At 42.7% G+C, this 23880-nt stretch overlaps 2 protein-coding genes across 2 annotated transcripts in view; both read left to right on the forward strand.

Annotated features, from left to right (window-relative positions):
• zgc:92360 (uncharacterized protein LOC436988 homolog) overlaps nt 1-13108 on the forward strand; it is a 39280-nt gene extending 26172 nt beyond the window's left edge. Inside the window, exons 10-11 of the mRNA XM_020941772.2 lie at nt 9450-9681; nt 12779-13108. Of these exons, the coding sequence (XP_020797431.1) occupies nt 9450-9681; nt 12779-12810 (264 nt within the window). The 3' untranslated portion in view covers nt 12811-13108. The remainder of the gene's footprint in view (nt 1-9449; nt 9682-12778) is intronic.
• Nucleotides 13109-20480: 7372 nt separating this feature from the next.
• Nucleotides 20481-21575, forward strand: uts2r4 (urotensin-2 receptor 4). The gene has a single exon (XM_020941774.2). The coding sequence runs from the start codon at nt 20481-20483 to the stop codon at nt 21573-21575; it is 1095 nt and encodes a 364-aa protein (XP_020797433.1).
• The last annotated feature ends 2305 nt before the right edge of the window (nt 21576-23880 follow it).

Consider the following 23880-nt stretch of genomic DNA (forward strand, 5'->3'; position numbering starts at 1 on the left):
CAACCTCCTCCTCCTCTACCACCTCCACCTCCTCTAGGGCCCCACCAGTTGATCTCTCGGAGACACGTTGGCCTAAATCTCGCCGATATGGGCTCGTTATGAAGCTTAGACTTTCTATATTGCGTCAATTTAAAGGTTGTATAGAGGATTTTTTTAAGGAAAGAGAAATCCAGCGACAGTCCTTTTTCAAATGCAGTGCATGTGTGACACCACCTTCCTCCTCCACATTTCCCTCTAGACATAATTTAGAGACCGACACCTCAGTTTTTAGACCCTTCGTCCGCTTCAGTCGCGCCATCGCTGGAAGGAATCTCCAAGAATCACCTCAGTTTGTCTTCGCTCCTTTTCTCCTTCTCTTCTTCTTTCAGCGACCTCAAAAACCGACTTTCTTTTGCGGCGAACTGGTGGTGGATTCTCGTCCGCCGTCGCAACAAACTTTATGCGAACTGCGAGAGAGCCACAATTAGAAAAAGCCTCTAAGAACGGCTGCATAGTTACCTTAGAAACGTAGGGAGTTTGATTGACAACCTGACAGCCAATAGAAAATGAGGCAGCCTCGTTTTCTATTGGCTGATGTTTATCTGGCCTCAACACGTCCACAGTTGATAGATTTTCTTTCTTTTTTTTGGTCATCATAATTACAAAGCTGCTGCGTCTCTGTAATGGTGTTTTAAACTTTCATTGACAATTTGAAACAAAAAAAAATCCTCCATACAACCTTTAATCCAATTTACAGACAGATAAATATCTTAATATGTGGCACCACATCAGTATTTATCTACGGAATAATTTGTCTGTGTTTGTGACGCCGAACTGCCCCTGAACGCACCACCAGAGTCACAACACGTGACAAATATGCTCTTGTTTACACCCGTGCACAACACTAAACACTGTTGTGTCTGATCCACGATACTGACCATAAATAAACATGAACTTAAGCACAGTTTAGGCCAGAAACAAAACTACTGCTGCTTTTATCAAATGCAAATGTGGAGCAGAGAGGACACACACAGCTGCTGTCAATATCAGATGCTGAATGTAGTTTTTTGTTTTTGATTTTGCACCTCTCATTTTCAGTGAGCTGTTATAAACCTGTAAATGAGTTGAATCACATTTAAACATCCATAAATGAAGAGTTCAGAGTTTCAAGTCTCCAGAGATACAAATATGTCTGTGATTAAATTAAGTTTATGAGTGTGAAAATCATTTCTAATCACTCGTGGAAGTGTGTTTTCTTTTATGCAGTTATGCTCTATGGCACAGGTGTCAAATATAAGGCCCGGGGGCCGGATCCGGCCCCCCAAGACCTTTAATGTGGCCCTCGGCTGATTTTCTACAAAAATATTTTAATCATATTTTCTATTAACATATTGGTAATTTTCTGTGGTGTTTATCACAGCAGCGTCTCCAGCGTCTCTGTACGTGGCCCCTCCCACCAGAGCAGCACAAATGAAGACTTGTCTCTTTCCAAACGCTCTTAAAGGACGATCGTTTTGACTGTTGATCGTGACACCCTCATCAGAAAAAATATCAAAAATAGAAAAGTGGAGCCGAGTGCAGGATTTTCCAAGAAAAATTGACCTATTCCTATTTACATACAAGTTCATGTTAAAACATTGTGTTGAAATAGTATTTTTTCTCATAATATTATAATATTTTGTAAAAGAAAGAGTTCATCAATTAAAAAAGATTTCTGTAATAGATTTGCTTTCTCTGCACAAATATTTGAACTTATTGCTGTTTTTGGGGTTTATATGCCATGAGTTTTCTGATCCGGCCCCTTTAGGATCAAAGTAGGTTGGATACGGCCCCCGGACCAAAATGAGTTTGACACCCCTGCTCTATGGGATATTTGTATGGGGTGTTCCTAGTAGAAGTCCAACGGGGAAAGAGTTAATCAAGAGCAGGTTCTACTTTTTAAAATGCGACGTACCAAAAAAATCCATCTCCTTCTCCTCCACCTCGTTCACGCTCAGATCGTTTTATGCTGAACGACTTTGGGGTGACAAGTTTTAATTTCCTGTTTAAGTTTAGTTTTAAATCGGTCTTGTCCCGTTTTAAAAACGTATCGTGTTTGGCTGAGCCGTCGTTTCCGTACAAGAGCTCGGGCCACGAGAGGAAATACAATCTCTAATCTCATCATTTATAAACTCCCACATAACTTCGCCGAACGCGTAATGGACTCTCCTCGTCTTTAAACGAACGGCTCTCGTACGGAAGCGCCGCTCCGAGCCGCTCTGCGAAATCCAGCCCGATATCGAGGCTGAGCTGTGGAGGAGTTTCTCACTTTATTTATGTTGGGCACTTTATTTATGTCGAGCACTTTATTTATGTTGATCACTTTATTTATGTCAGGCACTTTATTTATTTATGTCGGGCACTTTTTTATGTCGGGCACTTTATTTATATCGGGCACTTTATTTATTTATGTCAGGCACTTTATTTATGTTGGGCACTTTATTTATGTCAAGCACTTTATGTCGGGCACTTTATTTATGTTGGGCACTTTATTTATGTCAGGAATTTTTTGTTGGTCACTTTATTTTTGTCGGGCACTTTATTTATTTATGTCGGTCACTTTATTTATGTTGGACACTTTATTTATGTTGCTAACTTTATTTATTTATGTGGAGCACTTTATTTATGTGGAGCACTTTATTTATGTTGATCACTTTATTTATGTCAGGCACTTTATTTATTTATGTTGGGCACTTTATTTATGTCAGGCACTTTATTTATTTATGTTGGGCACTTTATTTATGTCGGGCACTTTATTTATTTATGTTGATCACTTTATTTATGTCAGGCACTTTATTTATTTATGTTGATCACTTTATTTATGTCAGGCACTTTATTTATTTATGTTGGGCACTTTATTTATGTCGGGCACTTTATTTATTTATGTTGATCACTTTATTTATGTCAGGCACTTTATTTATTTATGTTTGGGCACTTTATTTATGTCAGGCACTTTATTTTATTTATGTTGATCACTTTATTTATGTCAGGCACTTTATTTATTTATGTTGGGCACTTTATTTATGTTGATCACTTTATTTATGTCAGGCACTTTATTTATGTCGAGCACTTTATTTATGTCAGGCACTTTATTTATTTATGTTGGGCACTTTATTTATGTTGATCACTTTATTTATGTCAGGCACTTTATTTATTTATGTTGGGCACTTTATTTATGTCGGGCACTTTATTTATGTTGATCACTTTATTTATGTCAGGCACTTTATGTTGGACACTTTATTTATGTCATGCACTTTATTTATGTCGGGCACTTTATTCATGTTGGTTACTTTATTTATGTCGGGCACTTTATTTTTAGTTTTAATTTCCTCTTTAAGGTCGTTTTCACACCGCTAGTTCGATTATTTGGTCCGCACCAGGCAATAAAATTGTTATTATGTAGCAAATACACTCCAGTGTGTCCGCGTTCACACCGGCAAACGAACCAAAACTGATTGACGTGTCTCTGTTTCCCCGGTAAAACAGCGATACTCCAGTTATCAACACCGATGTTCCTGTTAATACCACGGGCCGTCCTCATCTCAAATTATCACCATGAACTCATAAAACAGCAACATGTAGAACTTTGTACAAACTCACCCGCATCAGCCCAGAGTTCGGGTAAAGCAGCAGCAGCCAACAGCTCCTCAGGACGGGGCTGGGGTCTGGTCCTTGGTCTGTTACAAGCTCGTTGGTCAGATGGTCCGGAGGCTCTGTCCTCCATGTGCTGGTTCCAAACGGTGGCGAGAAAGACCAGTGCGCAATGACTGAGTCTGAGCGGGTACGTTCCGTCGTCTGCGCGCTGGTTCTGTGCGGGAAAAGCAAGAATGCGCTGTGGACTACAGGTCCGGGCGCGCTGCTCCGGTTCTCCGCGCTCAAGAACCGCGGCTGGTTCCGAGGTGGTGCAGCATCCGGACAGAAGCGTGAGTCCAGTTTGGTTTGTTATATGTTGTTCTGAGCGTCCGTCCTTGGCGCATTTGGTTCTTCCCGGGGAAAGCGCTTCCTCAGGTCGAGGCTCCCCGCTCCAGCTCCTCTGAGCCCGGCCTGAACTGGAGCTGCTCCCGCTGGTTCAGGACTCTGGTTTGGATCTAGTCCGACTGTATTTCTCACACTAGGCTAAAAACAGGGACTTTTTTAAGTTGTATCAATTGAATGGGCGATTGCCTATTGCCATGAAATTATTTGGTTAATTAAAGCCTAAAATAACAAATGTTGGTTGCTGTGTGATCACGGGGAACACCGGGTCGTCTCTGTGCGTGTAGGTCCAGAACAGGGGGACGCACCCCCAATTTTGACTCACTCTGGAGCCACACGTTCGCACACTGATACTTGCTCTGATCTTCGTGTGTTACATTCTCTGTATTGGCCTTTGTTGGTAAAATAATTCGAAAATGAATCGCGTCTGCGTCTGGACAACAATCTGTTACTGCGCTGGAGTCGTACAGCGTCATTTCAGGCAGAGGAGACGCGTGTCCCTCCCATGATGCATTTGGAATAGTCCGTTTGTCCATACTGTCTATGGTTTGGACCCGGGTTCGCGTTCACACCAGAGGAACCGCACCAAAGTTGGTCATTTGGTGCGGATTCAAGCGAACCGAGACCACCTTTTTTTGCGAGGTCTCGGTCCACTTGATTTGGTTCGGGTCCGAGTCCGATTGACGCTTTCACACCAACGCAAACGAACCGAACTAACCACTTTTGGTTCGAATGGACCGTTTGGTGCAACAAATACTGTCGGTGTGAAAACACCCTAAGTTTAGTTTTAAATCGGCCTTGTCCTGTTTTAAACGCGTGTCCCGTGTTTGGCCGAGCCGTCGGAAATACAATCTCTAATCTCGTCATTTATAAACTCCCTCATAACTTCGCCGAACGCGTAATGGACTCTCCTCGTCTTTAAACGAACGGCTCTCGTACGGAAGCGCCGCTCCGAGCCGCTCTGCGAAATCCAGCCCGATATCGAGGCTGAGCTGTGGAGGAGTTTTCCCATTGGCGAAATCGCATTACGTTTATGGCCCCGACGATATGAGCTCATCCTTCTGAGGAGCTGCCAGATCTGCGTCACTTCACACCTCCGTAACGGCCTTTATATACGACCTCTGTCACTCTATGGATTTAAATGGTAAATAAGTGAAGATCTGTGGAGGAGGGAGAGACTCTGGAGCAGCTCGGGCGTCGGAATAAAAAAAAGGAGCTGTGTTATTCTGAGCTCTTGCTGCTTAAAGGCGAAGCGAGTTTATTTGTAAAGCACAAGTCGTACATTCTGAGTGCTTCAAAGAATAAGAAAAACATTAAAGTTAGAATACAAAGAAGTCAAAACACAAATAATCAGCATAAAAAGAAAACGGAGAGAGAGAAGAGTGCAGAATAAAAACAATCCGTGTGTCGTTCGTTCATTCGTTTTTCAATATAAAATCAAAAATAAGAAAATGAGAAAAACAACAATTTTCTTCGTTATTTGTCTCCAAAACCAAAATGAAAAAAACAGATAATGATTTGTTTTTTTCAGTTTTTGATTTTGTGTTTAAAAAATTGAAAAAAACCTGTTTACCTGACTGAACCAGGACCGGAACCAGACCGGAACTGAGACCAAAACTGAGACCAGAACTGAGACTGGGAGCAGGACCAGGACTGAGACCAAAACTGAAACTGGGAACAGGACCAGGACTGAGACCGGGACCAGACCGGGACTAACACCAGGACAAGACCAGGACCAGACCGGGCCTGAGACCAGGACTGAGACCAGAACTGAGACTGGGAACAGACCAGGACTAACACCAGGACAAGACCAGGACCAGACCGGGACTGAGACCAGGACTGAGACCGGGACTGAGACCGGGACCAGGACTGACTGAGAACGGGACAGAGACCAGGACTAGACCAGGACCAGACCGGGACCAGACCAGAACTGAACCAGGACCAGACCGAGACTGAGACCAGGACTGAACCAGGTCCGGGACCAGACCAGGACTGAGACCAAAACTGAGACCAGAACTGAGACCAGGACCGAGACCGGGACAAGGACTGACTGAGATCAGGACTCAGACCGGGACTAAGACCAGGACTAGACAAGATTAATCAAATCTGATACAGATCCAACATTTATGTAAATGTGTCAAACTGAACACATTCTGTACTGTACAGGAGACACGGCACGGGGGAGATTGATTGACAGTGGTCTACAGCCAATCAGGACGCAGGGGGAGGGACACAATACGCCTTCATACACTGTAAAAAAAAAAAAAAAGGCATGCAAAAAAAAAAATCAGCGAAACAGTGAGACTGCGACTGTATATGAATGGACCATGTGCCAAACAAAGAATCTGTCCATATTTTCGCCACGGTCGTTTTAGTCGCCGCAGGGTTCAAAGTGTGAGAAAAAAGTAGCGGCTTATACTCCGGATATTACAGTATGGGTCCGGTCAAGTGGTAATGGAGGGAAACAGGAGCAGATTTTTGACATTCAAATGTCTCTTATTCAGAAACTAGAGGAACTATTGAAATAAGTAAAGTATCAGAATGTAGGAAAGAGTTACACTCCAACAGGGTCAAGTTAAACCTGTGATATTCTTTCAAGTTGTTGACAACAAATTTAAAAACTCATGTCAGTAACGGAGGGAATGAAATATGCAGCACTTTTTTGGTCAATAAATCCAAACAGTGATAACTCTTGGTTCTCACTTACATATCCTTAACAAACTGGTTTGAATATTTGCTTCATATAGTTTTCTACCATATGGGACAAGATTAGGTTGAAAAACCTCTTACTTTTTGACTCATGAGATTTTTTATTAAGAAAGTTCATGGTAACGGAGGGAAAAGTAACGGAGGGAAAATTGTACAAACAAGTAGAAGGTGCAGGATTTTACATCATTTGTCGCTTTTCTCTTCCGAATACTTTAATATTACTTCAAAATGAAAGGAAACTATTTCTATAAAATATGTCAGTCCTTCCAAGAACATTTTTATCATTTTAAATACTTTTTTTTTTTTTTTGAAAAATCCTGTCCCTTCATCAACAGTTCAAAGATGGAATAACACAAGATATGATGAAATACATCCATTTATTTACATGATTTTTGGGTCTTTGAGATTTGGGAAATAATTTTTGTTCCATGTTTCATACATGGTCTGTTTAAAACATATGGAACTTTAGAACCAAAAATGGTACAGAAAAAAGGTCAACAGTTTCATAAACTAGAGTACATATGTATCTGTTCAATACATTTTTATATCAGATGCATTAACTTGAATTTTTGGTCTTGTTGTTTACTTCTGCTTGACCGGGCCCAGATCTAGTTTTGACACTAGGTTTTGATATCGATTAGTGTCTGATTTTCGATGCTTTTGACAGCCTTATAGTGCACCTTTAAACTCCTCTTCAGCTCAGTGTGTGGCGGTGTTGTCGGGGGTCGTCTGAGGCCAGTGTCGCGGTTGGTCCTGCCCGGCTCGGCGTTCTTCTTCGTGGGGCGAGCCGTGGGGGTGAGACTGGGCCAAACCTTTAGCCCCCCAGACCTGATGTAAGAGATCAGAGCCACGGTGCAATCTCCTCGGCTCCCGGGGCCCAGACGAGGGCAGAGGGACCCGCTAATGAACCACAGCGACTGCCGCTCGCAACAAACTGACTTCTGTGTGCTCGTTAATGAAGTACAAGTTAGTCTGGGTCTTGTAAAGAGGAAGTGTTGAGCTAAACCGACTTTAGAGCTTTCAAAGTTCAAAGTCAGAGTTAACTTTAGTGTCAGTTTCTTCACATGTACTGCACATACACAGGGCTCCTGTCGTGTTTTAAAAAGTCTTATCTATGAATTTGTAAATAATACCTTAAAAAGTCTTGAAAAAGTTCTGAATTTTTATATCTGGGTCTTAAAATTTGTGCAGTACGTGACTTATCCTTGTCACATTTCTCCTCAAAAGTTTAATGTGTCAACCGTTATTATTTGGTTAAATAACGTCGCCTAAATAAAGAGCGGCGGAACCAATAATTGAGAACACAACGCAGCTCCAGGTCAGGGGGCCCCAGGTCAGAATCCTCTGAACAAGTCACTGAAGATCACGAGCTGCAGCAACAAGACAGAAGCAGAAACTCGTAAAACCAAAGAAAATCTCACCAGAACATAAAGGTTGATTAACGTTGTTATCTTGTTTTTACGTTACCGAGCAACACATTTCATTCTGGAGTAATGGGGGAGTTTCTCTACTTTCCAATATTCTTTTGTTTGAGAAATAAATGAACACAAATGCAAGAATTTTGTTTTTCTTTGCCAGTAGGTCAATGAAATAGGACATGAAATAGGTATAACATTTTTGGTCTTAAAAAGGTCTTAAAAAGACTTTAAAGAATTTTAAAATGTAAAATCATTTAACTTGAAGAAACCTGTAGGAACCCTGCACACAAAGAAATCAAAATTATGTTTCTTTCTATCCCAAGTGTAATAATAATAATAACAGTGTTAATAATTGGCCACGCCACTCCAGTACATATTTGAGTTGTTTTCGTTGTGGATGCAGTGTTCGTTCACACTAATCTGACTGAAAACGGCTCCAGAGACGGAACGATCTGGTGCCTCCAGCTCCCATGAATTCATGTTCGTACAGATCTGATCTGACCTGGGTTCGTGACATCGTCATGTGACGCTATTGCAGAAAAAAGTTTAAACAAACCAGAGACAAACGGGAAACAGCGGAGCTAGAAATACTTACACAGAACAGACTCACCATCAGCAGAACACGCCTCTGTCACAGAAAAGAACACTCAGATTCCACTGAGTCACTGTGTCCTTTTTAAGTCTGATAGAAGCTGAACCACAAGCTTTTTTTGAGCGCTCAGTTTATGCAAATGAACCATGAGGTTTTAAGTTTCATTTCTGTCAAATGTAAACAAATACGCTCAAAGCTGAGTGGAAGGATTGCGGACACAGAAACGAAGTGTCTGGACTCAAATTTCTGATATGGTGACACGGTGATTCGTCTCAGTGTAAACGTAACAATAGTAATCCGAGCTCTTCCAGTTTCTCTATTTTAATGTCCAACCACTGCAGATTTGAACCCTAACCCTCTCGACTGTCTTTATATTCCAACGTAGACTGACGAGAAAAACATTCAGACACATTTTTGATGAACAAAACCCTGCGTTACACTGCGGAGAGCGAGAGGCTGCCGTTCCCTCATCAAAAACATTTCTGAAGAGGTTTTAGAGTCACCCATGCATGTTTGAGTAATCTAGCGATCTCTCTTGTGCCCTGTTCAAACCCTCTTTACGTTTAGCTGCCCACAAGCCCACGTCCCCCGCGCACCCACACGACAACTCTCCATAAATACACAAAAACACGACACAAAACTGAACCTGATGTGAACTGCTTGTGTTGTGACGGCGCTCTGAAGGGGGGGGTGACTTAGCTCAGAGAATACAGCATTTTCATTTGTTTCCCTTGCAGGACGCGTTTGCCAAAGGAGAGGTGTTTCTGGGGAACAAGGACCACGGCTACAGCGCCTCGGCGGGGCTCCCGTCCGGCACGCACTGCAACGGCGCCTGGTCACACGGCGTCACCATCGAAACGCCCGAGCGCTGCTTCCTGTTCACCTGCGAGACGGAGGCGGAGCAACAGGAGTGGGTCCAGACGTTCAACGAGGTCATAAACGCGCCCATGTCCCCCCAGGAGTACACGAGTAAGAGGAGTCCACGTCATGAAAGAGTCCGTCTCATGCAAAATAACTCTTTTCACATTGTATCTTCTGCTCATAAACAAGCGCAGTTTGGCCCAATAAGATTCATTTGTTCTTCCGATATTCTGTGTTATTAGGTTCTTTTTGCAGACCTACAGTGTTATTTCACACCTGACAGTTTCGACTAGGGACGGGCATTTGATGAAATTTTCTTAATCGATCGTCGGAAGAATTAACGATCGATTATCGATTAATCATTAACGTTTTTATATTAAAATGATCATCATTATTATGACTATCTGCACTAATCTGCATAAATAAATTCAACTTTACGACATATAAACATAACGACTCTAGATCCACATCAGCTGTTTGACATTATAATGTGTTTAATTCAGTTTTGTTCAAATCTCACAGAAACAAAACTTAAAACCACATCACTAATTTACATAAACTAAGTGAAGATAAAACTCCAGCTCTTGTGTCGCTGATGTGGTTCAACTTGTGTTGGATTAAAAGACATGACTCAGGTGAATACAGGTCAGTGTGACCAGATTTGTGTTTGTCAAAACCAGGACAGCGTACGGGGGGAGGGGGGCGGGGCCTCGTCATCCACATTGAGCGACTCTCACCTGGAAAAACTTTTTCCACTGGACACAGAAACATATGTGCTGCTTTATCCACTGTGCACATGGACTCACACTTGTCCCAACGCAACGGAAAGTGTGGAATTTCTTCTACAAATCCATGGTTAAATCCACATTTGTGCTTCGGTTCGTTACAGACTGACCCACTGTTTGTGTCTCGCTCCTTCTGATGCAGAGACACATGTACACACCTGTTTGGTCACGACACACAAACATACATTCAGTTTGTCGATTAAAATGAATGTAATCGATGAAATTCTTAATGATCAATTATCGATTAATCGATTAATCATGCCCATCCCTAGTTTTGACTACTCACTAGCGTCTTCCTCAGAGTCACGTGATGTTGCTGTGACGTGTCTGGTCAGATGATTTAAACAGGTTTTGTCTCTGTCTTCCCACCGGTGGAGGCAGGACGACAGCGCCACCTTCAGTCCCACTTCCTCAGGACAGAATCATTTCGTCCACCCGAAAGACAAAATAGAACCGGAGCATAAATGTAATGTAATATATGAAATACCCTGCATGTCCTGCAATAAAACACACATCGGGGAAACAGGGAGGGCGTTCAGTCCACGAAAGACAGAAACATAGAAGAGAATGCGAGAAGGAAACAATGAAGGCGAAACACGAGCAACAAAACACAAAGCAGAACAGGAACAACTCAAATCGGCCGTTTCTGACCATTGTAAAAGAGAGAACCACGTTATGGACGGGGACGGAGCAAACATCATTGGGACAGAGGAAAACAAACATCGCCGCTGGATTAAAGAAGCAATCGAAATACAGAAACGTGCCCACAGGACTGTAAACCGGGACGAGGGGCTTTTTTACTCTCACACACCTGGGATACTGTCCTGAGGAACTGGGACTGCAGGTGGCGCTGTCGTCCTGCCTCCACCGGTGGGAAGACAGCACCAAAACCTGTTTAAATCAGCTGACCGGACACGTCACAGCAACATCACGAGACTCTGAGGAAGACGCTAGTGAGCAGTCGAAACTGTCACGTATGAAATAACAGTCTAGGTCTGAAAAAAGAACCTAATAACACATAAGCACAGTTTGGGTTTTGGAACATCCATTACACAATAGTTCTGACAATCACAGACCAGAAACTATGAAAGGCCGACTATTGCTCATCCCCCCGCCCGTCCTGAGAAAGCACAGGCTCCGCCCTCCAAACGTAGGCGACCAGTGAGCCGCCCTGACTTGCCTAAACTTAACCAGATGCTGGGGTCTGTGCCTAAACTTAACCAGATAGTGAGGGGCATATTGCTTAAACTTGGTCCTACAAGATACAAAGCCCAACACAGGGGTCTGAATCTAACCCAGTATGGAGTAGGACACCCAACACAGAGATCCACATGTTTAAAATTAAAAGAGTAAAATATTGGACACCCAACAAGGGGTCCACAGCCCTAGACCAACGCCTTACCTAACCTTAACCAGACACCAGTGGACAGAACATATTGACTGTCCCTTTAAACTTTAAATGGCTCAAAGACAGACGTGCACCCTGACAGCGGCAGGAATAAACTTTTATTCATCATGGAGATACAGAAGTACTATTTTCTTACTAGTACTTTAGTACTATTTAATTCAGAATGATTCATTCAGACAAACCGGACCTTTAAACTGAATCTGTGTGTCGTTCGTTCATTCGTTTTTCAAATAAGAAAACAAAAGAACAACAGTTTTCTTCATTATTTGTCTCCAAAACCAAAATGAAAAAAACAGATAATGATTCATTTTTTCAGTTTTCGATTTTGTGTTTAAATGAAAAATGGAAAAAAACAGATAACGGCCGTTTCCTGTTTACGTGACTTCTGTGACTGCGATGCCGGACTTTTGCACCGCATACGGACTGAACCAGGTCCGGGACCAGACCAGAACCAGACCGGGACTGAAACCAGGTCTAGACCAGAACCAGACCGGGACTGAGACCAGGTCTAGATCGGGACCAGAGCGGGACTGAGACCAGGACCAGACTGGGATCAGACCGATACTGAGATCAGGACTGAGACTGGGACCAGACTGAGACCGAGACCAGACTGGAACTGAGACCGGGACCAGACCGGAGGCTCAGATCCCACGGCCGGGCCGGATCTCGAAGCTGAGGCTCGGAGTCCCAGCTCTGGTCCCGCTCTGGTCCTGGTCCTGGATCAGTCCTGGTTCAGTCTGTATCCAGTCACTGAAGTCACGTAAACGGGAAACGGCCGTTATCTGTTTTTTTTTCATTTTTCATTTAAACACAAAATCAAAAACTGAAAAAGCAAATCGCTATTTGTTTTTTCATTTTGTTTTTGGAGACAAATAATGAAGAAAACTGTTGGTTTTTCATTTTCTTATTTTTGGTTTTATATTGAAAAACGAATGAACGAATGATACGTGGATTAAACTGCTTCGTTTTGTCTGTTTCTTACTTTTCTGTCGTGTGTTTTGTGTCGTTTCAGTGGAAGCCTTGTTCAAACACAGACATCGATGAGACGGCGGCTTGTGCGACCTCTGACCTCTGACCTCTGGGAGTCCCGGAGTAAAGACGAACTCGGGCCGCAGCCAGTTTCTCCTCGACTCCTCTGACCTTTGTACCTCCCTCAGAACGAACACAACATCAACCAACCTGAACACACAAGACGCACACTGTTCAAATAATCTCACTGTAGTGTTGTTATTATTTTTATTGAAATCATAAACACGTCACTCCGGGGGGTTCAACACGTTTGTCTATGGCAGAATAATCCGTGTGTCGTTTGTTCATTAATAAACTACAGTTTTCTTCATTATTTGTCTCCAAAACCAAAATGAAAAAAACAGATAATGATTCAGTTTTTGATTTTGACTGACTTTAAACTGAAACCAACTGGAACCAGGAAAAAAACCAGGACTAACCAGGACTGAACCAGGACTAAACCAGGACTGAACCAGGACTGAACCAGGACTAAACCAGGACTAAACCAGGACTGAACCAGGACTAAACCAGGACTGAACCAGGACTGAACCAGGACTGAACCAGGACTAAACCAGGACTGAACCAGGACTGAACCAGGACTGAACCAGGACTAGACCAGGACTGAACCAGGACTAAACCAGGACTAAACCAGGACTGAACCAGGTCCAGGACCAGACCGGAACCAGACCGGGACTGAAACCAGGACTTAGACTGGGATCAGACCAAGACTGAGGCCAGGACTGAGACCGAGAACAGGACCGGAACTGAGACCGGGACCGAGGCCGGGACCAGACCAGAATTGAGACCAGGACTGAGACTGGGAACAGGACCAGGACTGAGACTGAGACTGGGACCTGACCGTGATTGAGACCGGGACTGAGACTGGGACCCGACCAGGACTGAAAATGGTTCAGTCCTGGTCCAGTCCTGGTCCAGTCCTGGTTTAGTCCTGGTTCAGTCCTGGTAGTCCAGTCCTGGTTCAGTGGTCCCGTTCAGTCCCTGGTTTCAGTCCTGGTTCAGTCCTGGTTCAGTCCTGGTTTAGTCCTGGTTCAGTTCCTGGTTCAGTCCAGTCCCGGTTCAGTCCCGGTTCAGTCCGGTTCAGTAGTCCCGGTTTAGTCCCGGTTCAGTCCCGGTTTCCAGTCCCAGTCTAGTCCCGGTTCAGTCCCTGGTTTAGTCCCGGTTCAGTCCCTGGTTCAGTCCCGGTTTAGTGGTTCAGTCCCTTCAGTCCTGGTTAGTCCTGGTTTAGTCCTGGTTCAGTCCTAGGGTTTAGTCCTGGTTCAGTCCTGGTTTCAGTCCTGGTTTAGTCCCTGGTTTAGTCCTGGTTTAGTCCTGGTTTAGTCCGGCATCACAGTTTAAGTCACAGAAACGGGAAAACACGAAATCGAAAACTGAAAAAACAAATTGTCATCTGTTTTTTCATTTTGGTTTTGGAGACAAATAATGAAATTTTTTTTTTTTTTTTTTTTTCATTTTCTTATTTTTGGTTTTATATTGAAAAACAAATGGCACTCGTTCCAGATGAGTCACTTCTTTCTGGTCAAACTGTGTTAAAATAAAACTCAGTTTAGAGTCTAACAAAGCCTCAGACAGAGCAGTGCCTCCGGTTAGTGCCTCCTTTTTTTTCTGCACAGTGTTTTTTGCCTGAGCTCCCCCTGCAGGTGTCGTCTTGTGAGTGCACGTTGGGTCAGTTACACAGAAATACAGAATAATTTTGAAAGCCGATCGATCAACAACACACGACTCTTCCACACTGAAAATACTGAGAGTTTTTGGAGTAAACGTCGTCAAAAAGTTTTCTACCGTTAATTTTTATTGCTCTTTTAACTACTATATGATGTACTTTTTCACCTTTTCTGTGTTTTATAATATTTTAAATGTTACTACCAGTGTGCTGTTATTCTAAAAAAGAAAGTTCAAGATTGTAATTGTACAGATAGACGCTGTTGTAAAGTCTCTCTGGGTGTTACACGGTGGAACACTGCCCTCTGGTGGTGGAGCGTCAGAACACATGTCCATACAAAAGGCCAAGTTCTTTATTTTAATAAATATGTGCACAATGAAATATTATTGTTTTTATGATGTGGTTATTTGATTAATTATTGTAAAAATGTAAATTAAAATGCCGCGACTTAAAATGCGGCTAATTACATTTCGATTTAAAGATTTAAAGATTTTATATGACGCTAAATTGTGAGATTTAACTCGTGTCATAACGTTTCTTTCTCAAAAACTGAGACAAGACCAAGACTTTTAAAGACTGAGACCTCTGAGGGCCGAGACCAAGACGAGACCGAGACTTTTAAAGGTTGAGACCGAGAAAAGACCAAGACCACAGCCCCTCGAGACCAAATCAAGACCATCTTTGTCATTTCCTACATTTATTTGTATTTTACTGTTTTTGGCACATAGATTTATAAAATAAATAAATAAACATTGATATATATCTCCATTTGATCTGGTTAATGTTTATTTAGGCTTAAAATAAGCCAAGCAAACAGTACCAAAGTCCTGTACGGGTCCAGACCCACACCCGCCCGCACCAGCACAGTTCAGCACCGCACTGGCCCGTTAACCCGAGATTATATCAAAGTTAAACCCGCAGCCGCCCAGACCTGTTAACATTCTACCTGTTACCGGCCCGTGCCCATGATAACTAACAAACAGATTAAAAACTTTCTAACTGAAGCATCCATCAGAATATGAACTGAAAAGTTACGACTTCAAGAATTATAATCATGAAATGAAATGAATCTGTTTCTATTTCTTCAGAACACGAATTGACAGACGAGACTCAACTGTCAAAACTTCACAGGTTTTATTTACTGAGCAGAAGAAACACTGATCAAGGTGCCGGACTTTTGCGCCGCACATGACATGGACTGAACCAGGACTAACCCAGGACTGAAACCAGGACTAAACCAGGACTAAAACAGAACTAAAACAGGACTAAACCAGAAGTGAAGCAGGATTCACTGTTGGGACAGGCCCGGAGGTGCGCCCGCGTAGACCGTCAGTGACCGGAGCAGAGTTCTGCGCCACATGGAGGTAAGTGCTGCGCTTTGTGGACACCGTGCGCCACAGACTGGGGGTTTTCTCTCTCTTTAGTCCAAGATTAGTCCAGGTGTAGTCCTGGTTTAGTCCTGACTTAGTCCTGACCAGCCCGTGTGTAATTACTAGCCTACCTGCCTGCTTACCCGTCCGTAAAATTCCAGAACGTTAAAACCTGCCTGTGGGTGCCCTGCAGGACTCTGAACTGTACTGTACCCACAGGTTGAGAACCCGTTTTTTTAAGAGAACTTCCACTGGCACTTTACAGAAAACTGTAAAAAAAAAGTGTTTTTTTCAAGTTCATAACATTTACAGTTCCATTCTCCTACTGGTTTTGCAGTGATATTTACTACACTCTGCACGTTTACCGACCGTGATGAAATATGATCAAACTCAACGAGTGTCAAACCTCGAGTCTGAGACAAGACCAAGTCCAAGACGAGATCAAGATCGTAAAAAGCAGTCTTGAGACCAGCCTGGAGTACTACCACACTATCAATTAGCATCTGATTTTGGATCCTAGACGATCCTAGACTTAGTGTCGTAGTCCAGACTGGTCTTGGTCTCGTCTCAGACTAGACTGCATTTGGACTCGGTCTTGTCACGGACTTGAGGTCTAACTCCAGTTAGGAACTTGAAATAACAGGTTTAAAAATCCTACCCATTTTCTTCACAGTTTTGTGTAAAATGCCAGAGGAAGTTCTCTTAAAGAAGAGGTTCTCAAACTGTGGGTGAGGGGCCAAAAAAGGGGCACAGAGTGTTTCAGTGCAAGTACAGTTTGTGTGGTTTATTTTAAACTTAAATTGACATTTATCAAATTAAATGGAAATAAATCTATAAAAAGATTGATATAAATGTGCCACAATAACAGTAAAATACAAATAATTGTAGAAAATGGTCTTGATCTTTAAAAGTCTTGGTCTTGTCCCGGTCTCAGCCCTCAGAGGTCTCGGTCTTGTTTTGGTCTTTAAAAGTCTTGGTCTTGTCTCAGTCTGGTCTCGATGGGCCGTGGTCTCGGTCTTGTCTCCGTCTCGAACGTTAAAAGTCTCGGTCTTGTCTCGGTCTCAGCCCTCAGAGGTCTCGGTCTTGTCCTGGTCTCGGCCCTGTCTTGGTCTTGTCCTGGTCTCGGGGCCTTGTGTCTCGGACAGGTCTCGGTCCTCAGCCCTGTCTTGTCTGTCTTGGTGTCCTGTCTCGGGCCTTGTGGTCTCGGACAGGTCTCGGTCTTGTCCTGGTCTTGAGGCCCTGTCTTGGTCTTGTCCTGGTCTCGGGGCCCTGTCTTGGTCTTGTCCTGGTCTCGGGGCCTTGTGGTCTCGGACAGGTCTCGGTCTTGTCCTGGTCTTGAGGCCCTGTCTTGGTCTTGTCCTGGTCTCGGGGCCCTGTCTTGGTCTTGTCCTGGTCTCGGGGCCCTGTGGTCTCGGACAGGTCTGTCTTCGTCCTGGTCTCGGGCCCTGTCTTGGTCTTGTCCTGGTCTCGGGCCTTGTGGTCTCGGACAGGTCTCGGTCTGTCCTGGTCTTGAGGCCCTGTCTTGATCTCGTCCTGGTCTCGGGGCCCTGTCTTGGTCTTGTCCTGGTCTCGGGGCCCTGTGGTCTCGGACAGGTCTCGGTCTCGGTCTGGACTAAAACCGTGCCCAGACTCTGACCGCGTCCGTTTCCATACCTCGCAGGGACATATCTGGTGTCACTTGCCACGGCCGTGTCAGGAGCTCTCTGCTGGGTGAGTAAAGCCACACTGCGGTGCTTTGAGGTCGGGGTAATATATCTACAGCAGTTTTCACCTCGGCGTTAAAGACCGCGCATACGTTCGACAAAAAGGGGCGGGTCAAAGGACGGACAAACCCCCAAAAAACTGTCAAACCGAGCGCTCCGGGTTCCAGCGCCTGAGGACTTCCATCATGGCGAATCGAGACGCGACTAAGACAGAGTTAGAAAAAGAAATAAAGACGGCATTTTCACGTTTAAATTTGTGAACGAACTTGAATGGATAACCCCGGGTCGCCATGGAGATGCTCGAAATCGCACCGAGAATAACCCGAAATCTTTTGCGTTCGTACCAAAAACTGTGCCAGAGACGCAGGAGCGAGCGACCGCTTTCGAAGAGCCCGAAGGGATAACGGGAGATAAACGCTTTTTCACCTCTTTTCTAATGCCCAAGGTCGGTTTGTCTTTCGTTTTATTGGAAATTCACTTAAAAATGTGTTAAATTTTATCCAATCGGAAAACAGAATGAGCCAAACTTGAGCCAAACTTGGATCTGGAGACACAGGTTCAGTTGTGATTGTAGAACTTTTTAACTTTTTGGTTTTTTTTTATTGGAGTTTTCACGGAGGTTCCAGTACTCCTTTTAAAGGTGCATTACGTAACTTTTCTAGTTTCTGGCTTGTTTCTATGGATACGTCATTGCTCTGTCTGGAATGTGGTGGTTTTTGTAGCTCGTTCTGACTGTAAATGTGGTCGCCTCTCCGCAGATCTGACCTGTAACTTGACCCGTTTTGGAGATAGAAAGGTTTAATAAAGCCGTACTGTGAAACATTCCACACAGAGTAATAACACTTCCACGGAGATCTGGCGAACCCTCAAACAGAAAAGTTACACAATACAACTTGCAACTTCAATTTCTTTTTATTTTTTTCTTTGAAATCATAGAAATTCATTTAAAAAACGTCAGGTTCTTCTGGAAAATAAACTCGGATCAGATTTTGGTTCAGGGAACAAATCTCGAAATAATAAAGACAAATAAATGTACGTAAAAGTTTTACTGTGGACAAGGTTTTCATGTTTGTAAATATTGAGTAAAACTGGTGAGTTTTATGCTTTTTTTAGACTCTAAATCAGACCTGTCAAACTCAAATTCAGAGGTCAAAATTAAAAACCAAACTAAATATTTATTGAAAAATTTTAACAACATCTGCATGTTTTCTCTTCTTTCGAGATAAGATCATGTTAAATCTTTTCTTATTAAAATAAATGTTTAATAATAGTTTTGTTTAAACATTGAATCCAGAACAAACAGAATATAAAATAATAATAAAATTTTAAATAAATCATGTCTCTGTAGCCTGAGTTTGACACGTCTGATCTAAAACTTCTATCAAACGCTGGAATCAATCACTGCAGAAATATTAGTATTATATTTGTATTACATCAGGATTAAAGTACATTATATTGATCTGCAGGAATAATTAACTTGACTCAAGATTTACAAATTTACCATTTTTTTTTTATTTGAGAATTCATTTTTCCTAACCTGGAAAGACCAGATTTTGTGCATTATTTAATGTTTTGTCTTTTTCAGTTACTTTAACCTCAAATGATATTAGACGTGTTCAGAGAGTTAACATGACTGAAGTAAATTCTGTCATGGTTTCCCCCAAATCCTCTTATTTGACGAATTTCATGAAATAATTTTGAAGTACTTTTGCTTGAGTAGTATTATTTTAAAGGTGTCAAACTCAAATTCACATTGGGCCAAAATAAAAAACTGGGACTAAGTCGTGGGAAAATTAAATATTTATTGAAAAATGTCAACATCTGTATGTTTTCTCTTCTTTCCAGATCTGTAATGTTAAATCTTTTCTTATTAAAATAAATGTTTAATAATAGTTTTGCTTAAACATTGAATCCAGAACAAACAGAATATAAAATAATAACATTTTAAATAAATCATGTCTCTACAGTCGATCTGTGTGCGGCAGCAGCTCTAATACAGATTTGATATGATCTCACGGGCCAAATATAATTATATTGCGGGCCAAATTTGGCCCCCAGGCCTGAGTTTGACATGTCTGCTCTAAAACTTCTAACAAACTTAGGAATCGATCACTGCAAAAATATGAGTATTATGTTAGTATTATGTCAGATGTTGCCAGGACAACAGGATTAATGTACAATATATTGATCTGGAGGAATAATTAACTGGACTCTAGATTTACAAATTTATAATTTTTGAAATTTTGAAATTTGTTTTTCCCAGCCTAGACAGAATGTTTTGTCCTTTTCCAATTACTTTAACCTCAAATGATAAATCAGACGTGTTCAGAGAGTTTCCTTTACTTCAGTCATGGTTTCCCCCAAATCCTCTTATTTGAGTAATGTAATGAAATACTCTGTACTTTTACTTGAGTAGAATTATTTTTAAAGGAACTGTATGTAGCCTGTGTTCTGACAGGTTTAAAAATCACAACTGAACTTGGGTTGTACGAGGACAGACCAGGCCTCAAGTGAAAACTCAGAACATCCAGAATTTACTACTTTACTGAGCTGCAGAGGCTGCACTAGCTTTTGGCATTTCTTAGACCCTGAGGCAGAGCTGTGAAGTGAAAACCATTTCAGGGACTTCAGTCCTGGTTTAGGTCTGTTTTAGTCCTAGTTTGTTCAGTCCTGGTTTAGGTCTGATTTAGTCCTAGTTCAGTCCTGGTTCAGACTTGGATTCATATTTATTTTATACAATCTTTTTGTTCTATTGACATGTTTAAAATATGAATACATTTTTTTAAAGTAAATATTTGTGAGAGTCAATTTTAACACTTCATTTTTTGTTGTTTACCTGCTAGAAATATTGTGAGATTAGTTTACACTTTGAATATTATTTTTATTTTGTGAACACCATGAAGTAACGATATAAATCTGGCTTGTAGATGGTGCCTTTTTGCTGATGAACCAATGAACTGCACTCCTAACGCCACTCTCCACGGTCCACAGCTCGGACTAGCCCTGAGCCCCGAGTCCGGATCTGGATCTGGCTCGACCCAGGACTCCGGCGGGACCCAGGCCGGCGGGACCCAGGGCGGAGGCGGGGTCTGGGTCACCTCCCTCCTCGGCATCACCCTGACCGTCATGTGCGCCATCGGGGTCGTCGGAAACCTCTACACTTTGCTCATAACGAGGTCGGCCGCTCTGAGACGCACCGGCTCCATGTACGTTTACATCGTTAACCTCGCGTTGGCCGACCTCCTGTACCTCTCCACCATACCCTTCGTGGTCTGCACATACTTCGTCCACGACTGGCTCTTCGGGGAGGCCGGCTGTCGGATTCTTTTAAGCCTCGACCTCCTCACGATGCACGCCAGCGTTTTCATCCTGGTCGCCATGAGCGCCGAGCGATACCGCGCGGTCGCCAAACCCTTCGTCGCGCACAGGTCGTCGTCCCGAAACCGCAAAATGGTCGCCGGGTTCATCTGGGGCACGTCCTTCGTCCTGACGCTGCCGATGATGATCATGATCCGACTGCGCGAAGGGAAACCGAACATCGCCGGTTTGGTGAAGCGGATGTGCTACCCGACGTGGACCCCGGACGCTTTCAAAGTTTACATCACGGTTTTGTTCCTCACCAGCGTTCTTCTTCCCGGTTTGGTGATCGTGGCGTTGTACATGGGGCTCGCTCGGAGGTACTGGGCGGTTCAGGCGCAGCTGGGGGCGACCAACCGCTCCGCACGACGACGAGGACTCAAACAGAAAGTGGTATCGATGATTTTTAGCATCGTCGTCGCGTACTGGGCCTGCTTTTTACCGTTTTGGAGTTGGCAGCTCACCAAACTCTTCTCTCCGGAGCTGCTGAGGGCCCTGACGCCGGCCGCGCACAATTACATCAACTTTTTTGTGACTTGTTTGACGTACGGCAACAGCTGCATCAACCCTTTCCTCTACACGCTCCTCACCAGGAACTACAAGGATTATCTGGCTCAGAAGAGTCAGTCGAACGGGTCCAGCAGAGCAGATCCGGGGTCGAACGTCACCACGCCACTGCAAGATCTGTAAAGAACTAACGCGGAACATTCAATTGTAAAGAAAACGTGTCTGTTGAAAGGGCTGGTACTTCGCGGATGACGTCATCAACATTCTCTGGGGGTGTGAAGCGAACGTAGGGTGACCAGACGATCTGTGTGTCGTTTGTTCATTCGTTTGTCAAAATAAAACCAAAAATGAGAAAACGAAAAAACAGCTATTTTCAAAATGAAAAAACGGATAAAGATTCGTTTCCCGTTTACGTGACTTAAACTGCAATGCTGGACTTTTACACCGCATACGGACTGAACCAGGACTGGACCAGGACTAAACTCTTTTCAGTCCTGGTCTGGTCCCGGCCTCAGTCCTGGTCTCAGTCCTGGTCCTGTTCCCAGTCTCAGTCCCGGTCTGGTCCTTGTCTCAGTCCTGCTCTCAGTCCCGGTCTGGTCCCGGCTTTAGTCCTAGTCTCAGTCCTGGTCCTGTTCCCGGTCTCAGTCCCGGTCTGGTCCTTGTCTCAGTTCTGGTCTCAGTTCTGGTTTGGTCCAGGTCTCAATCCTGGTCCCAGACTCAGTCCCTGTCTGGTCCTGGTCTGGTTCCGGCCTCAGTCTTGGTCTCAGTTCCGGTCTGGTCCCGGTCTCAGTCCTGGTCTCTGTCCTGGTCCTGTTCCCAGTCTCAGTCCTGGTCTGTCCTGGTTTGGTCCCGGTCTGGCCCCAGACCTGGTTCGGTCCTGGTTCAGTCCAGCGTCACGTAAACGGGAAACAATCGTTATCTGTTTTTTCCATTTTTCATTTAAACAAAATCTAAAACTGAAAAAACAAATCATTTTCTGTTTTTGGAGACAAATAATGAAGAAAACTGTTGTTTTTTCATTTTCTTATTTTTGGTTTTATCTTGAAAAGCGAATGAACGAATGACACACAGATTCCAGTCGTCCCTGTTTCCCTGGGACAGTCCCAGTTTTGAGTCTGTGTCTCTTGTCCCTGCAGATTTATACAAAACCACTGATTTGTCCCAGTTTTTTTTTTTTTTTAAAGAAATGTCCCTGTTTCTGACCAATCTTGATCCCTGCCAACAGTAAACAGAGACACACATTGTGATTTGTTTTGGTAAAATACAGAAAATCTGCTTAAAAACGACCAAAACTCAAAGAAAATGTGATTATATTGACTCACATTAGAGCCAAGTCCAGAACAATTTTTCTTAATTACGCACTCGTTTCCTAATATTGTTATTACCAATCACCAAAAAAATAAAAAAAAATGGGGATGTCCCAGTTTTTTATTTTGAAATTCTGTCCAAAAAAATTTCATTTAGATGGAACGACGACAAGTGATGTTAAACAAGTCTCAAATAACATGAGCATTAGCACTAGCGTTAGCATTAGCACTAGCGTTAGCATTAGCACTAGCGTTAGCATTAGCACTAGCGTTAGCATTAGCCAACAGTTTTTCAGTTAGTCTCTTTCACCTTTTTGTAAAATCAATCTTCTAAACACGACCATGAACGGTCCATGTACCATTTGTTCTTTTGAATTTTAATTAAGAACGAAAAACAATAAAATGGGAAAACAGTTTGTTATTTCATTTTTCCGTTTTAGTGTCAAAAAAAACAAAAAAACAAAACAAAACAGATTTCGACCTCCATTTCCAGTATTTAATTCAAAGTTTATTTCAAATAAAACCAATCAAAAAATCAGAATCAGATTTAATTTGTCATTTCAGTATAAAAAAAAAAATACACAGAAATGAAATACTGCACAAAAACCGGCTCAGTGCCTATTTTAATTTAGATATTTTATTCTCTCTGGTTTATTTTGGACGTTCTGCTGCTGAAGGATTCACCTGAAAATCTGAAAACTTGTCTCTTCTTTTATAGCAACGTGTTTATTTTCGCGTCTTAGAAAGTCATTGTTGAACTGACGAGAAAAAAGTAGCAGCGATAAACTTTCCTTTGCTCAGTTGACTCCAGAGAACTAGAATAAAAATAGTTTTTGTTATAGATCCATGGTCACGGCGCTGAGCAGCAGAACTTCAGGGTAAATAAACCAGAGAGAATAAAATATCAACATAAAATAGGCACAGAGATTGTTTTTGATTGGTGTTATTTGTTTTTTGTTTTGTTTTTTGTGTGTTTTTTTGTGTGTGTTTTTTTACACTAAAATGGAATAATGAAATAACAAACTGTTTTCCCATTTTATTGTTTTTCGTTCTTAATTGAAATTCCAAAGATCGATGTTACAGGGACCATGAACGCTCAGACTGATCACAGGAAAATAAAAATGTGATGTTTAAATACATTTTTCCAAATCCACTTCATTTCTACTCAGCACATTTTACAA

The sequence above is a fragment of the Boleophthalmus pectinirostris genome, unplaced genomic scaffold, assembly GCF_026225935.1.
Source record: "Boleophthalmus pectinirostris isolate CB_2022bp ecotype Guang Dong unplaced genomic scaffold, ASM2622593v1 HiC_scaffold_22, whole genome shotgun sequence".
Lineage (NCBI taxonomy): Eukaryota > Metazoa > Chordata > Actinopteri > Gobiiformes > Gobiidae > Boleophthalmus > Boleophthalmus pectinirostris.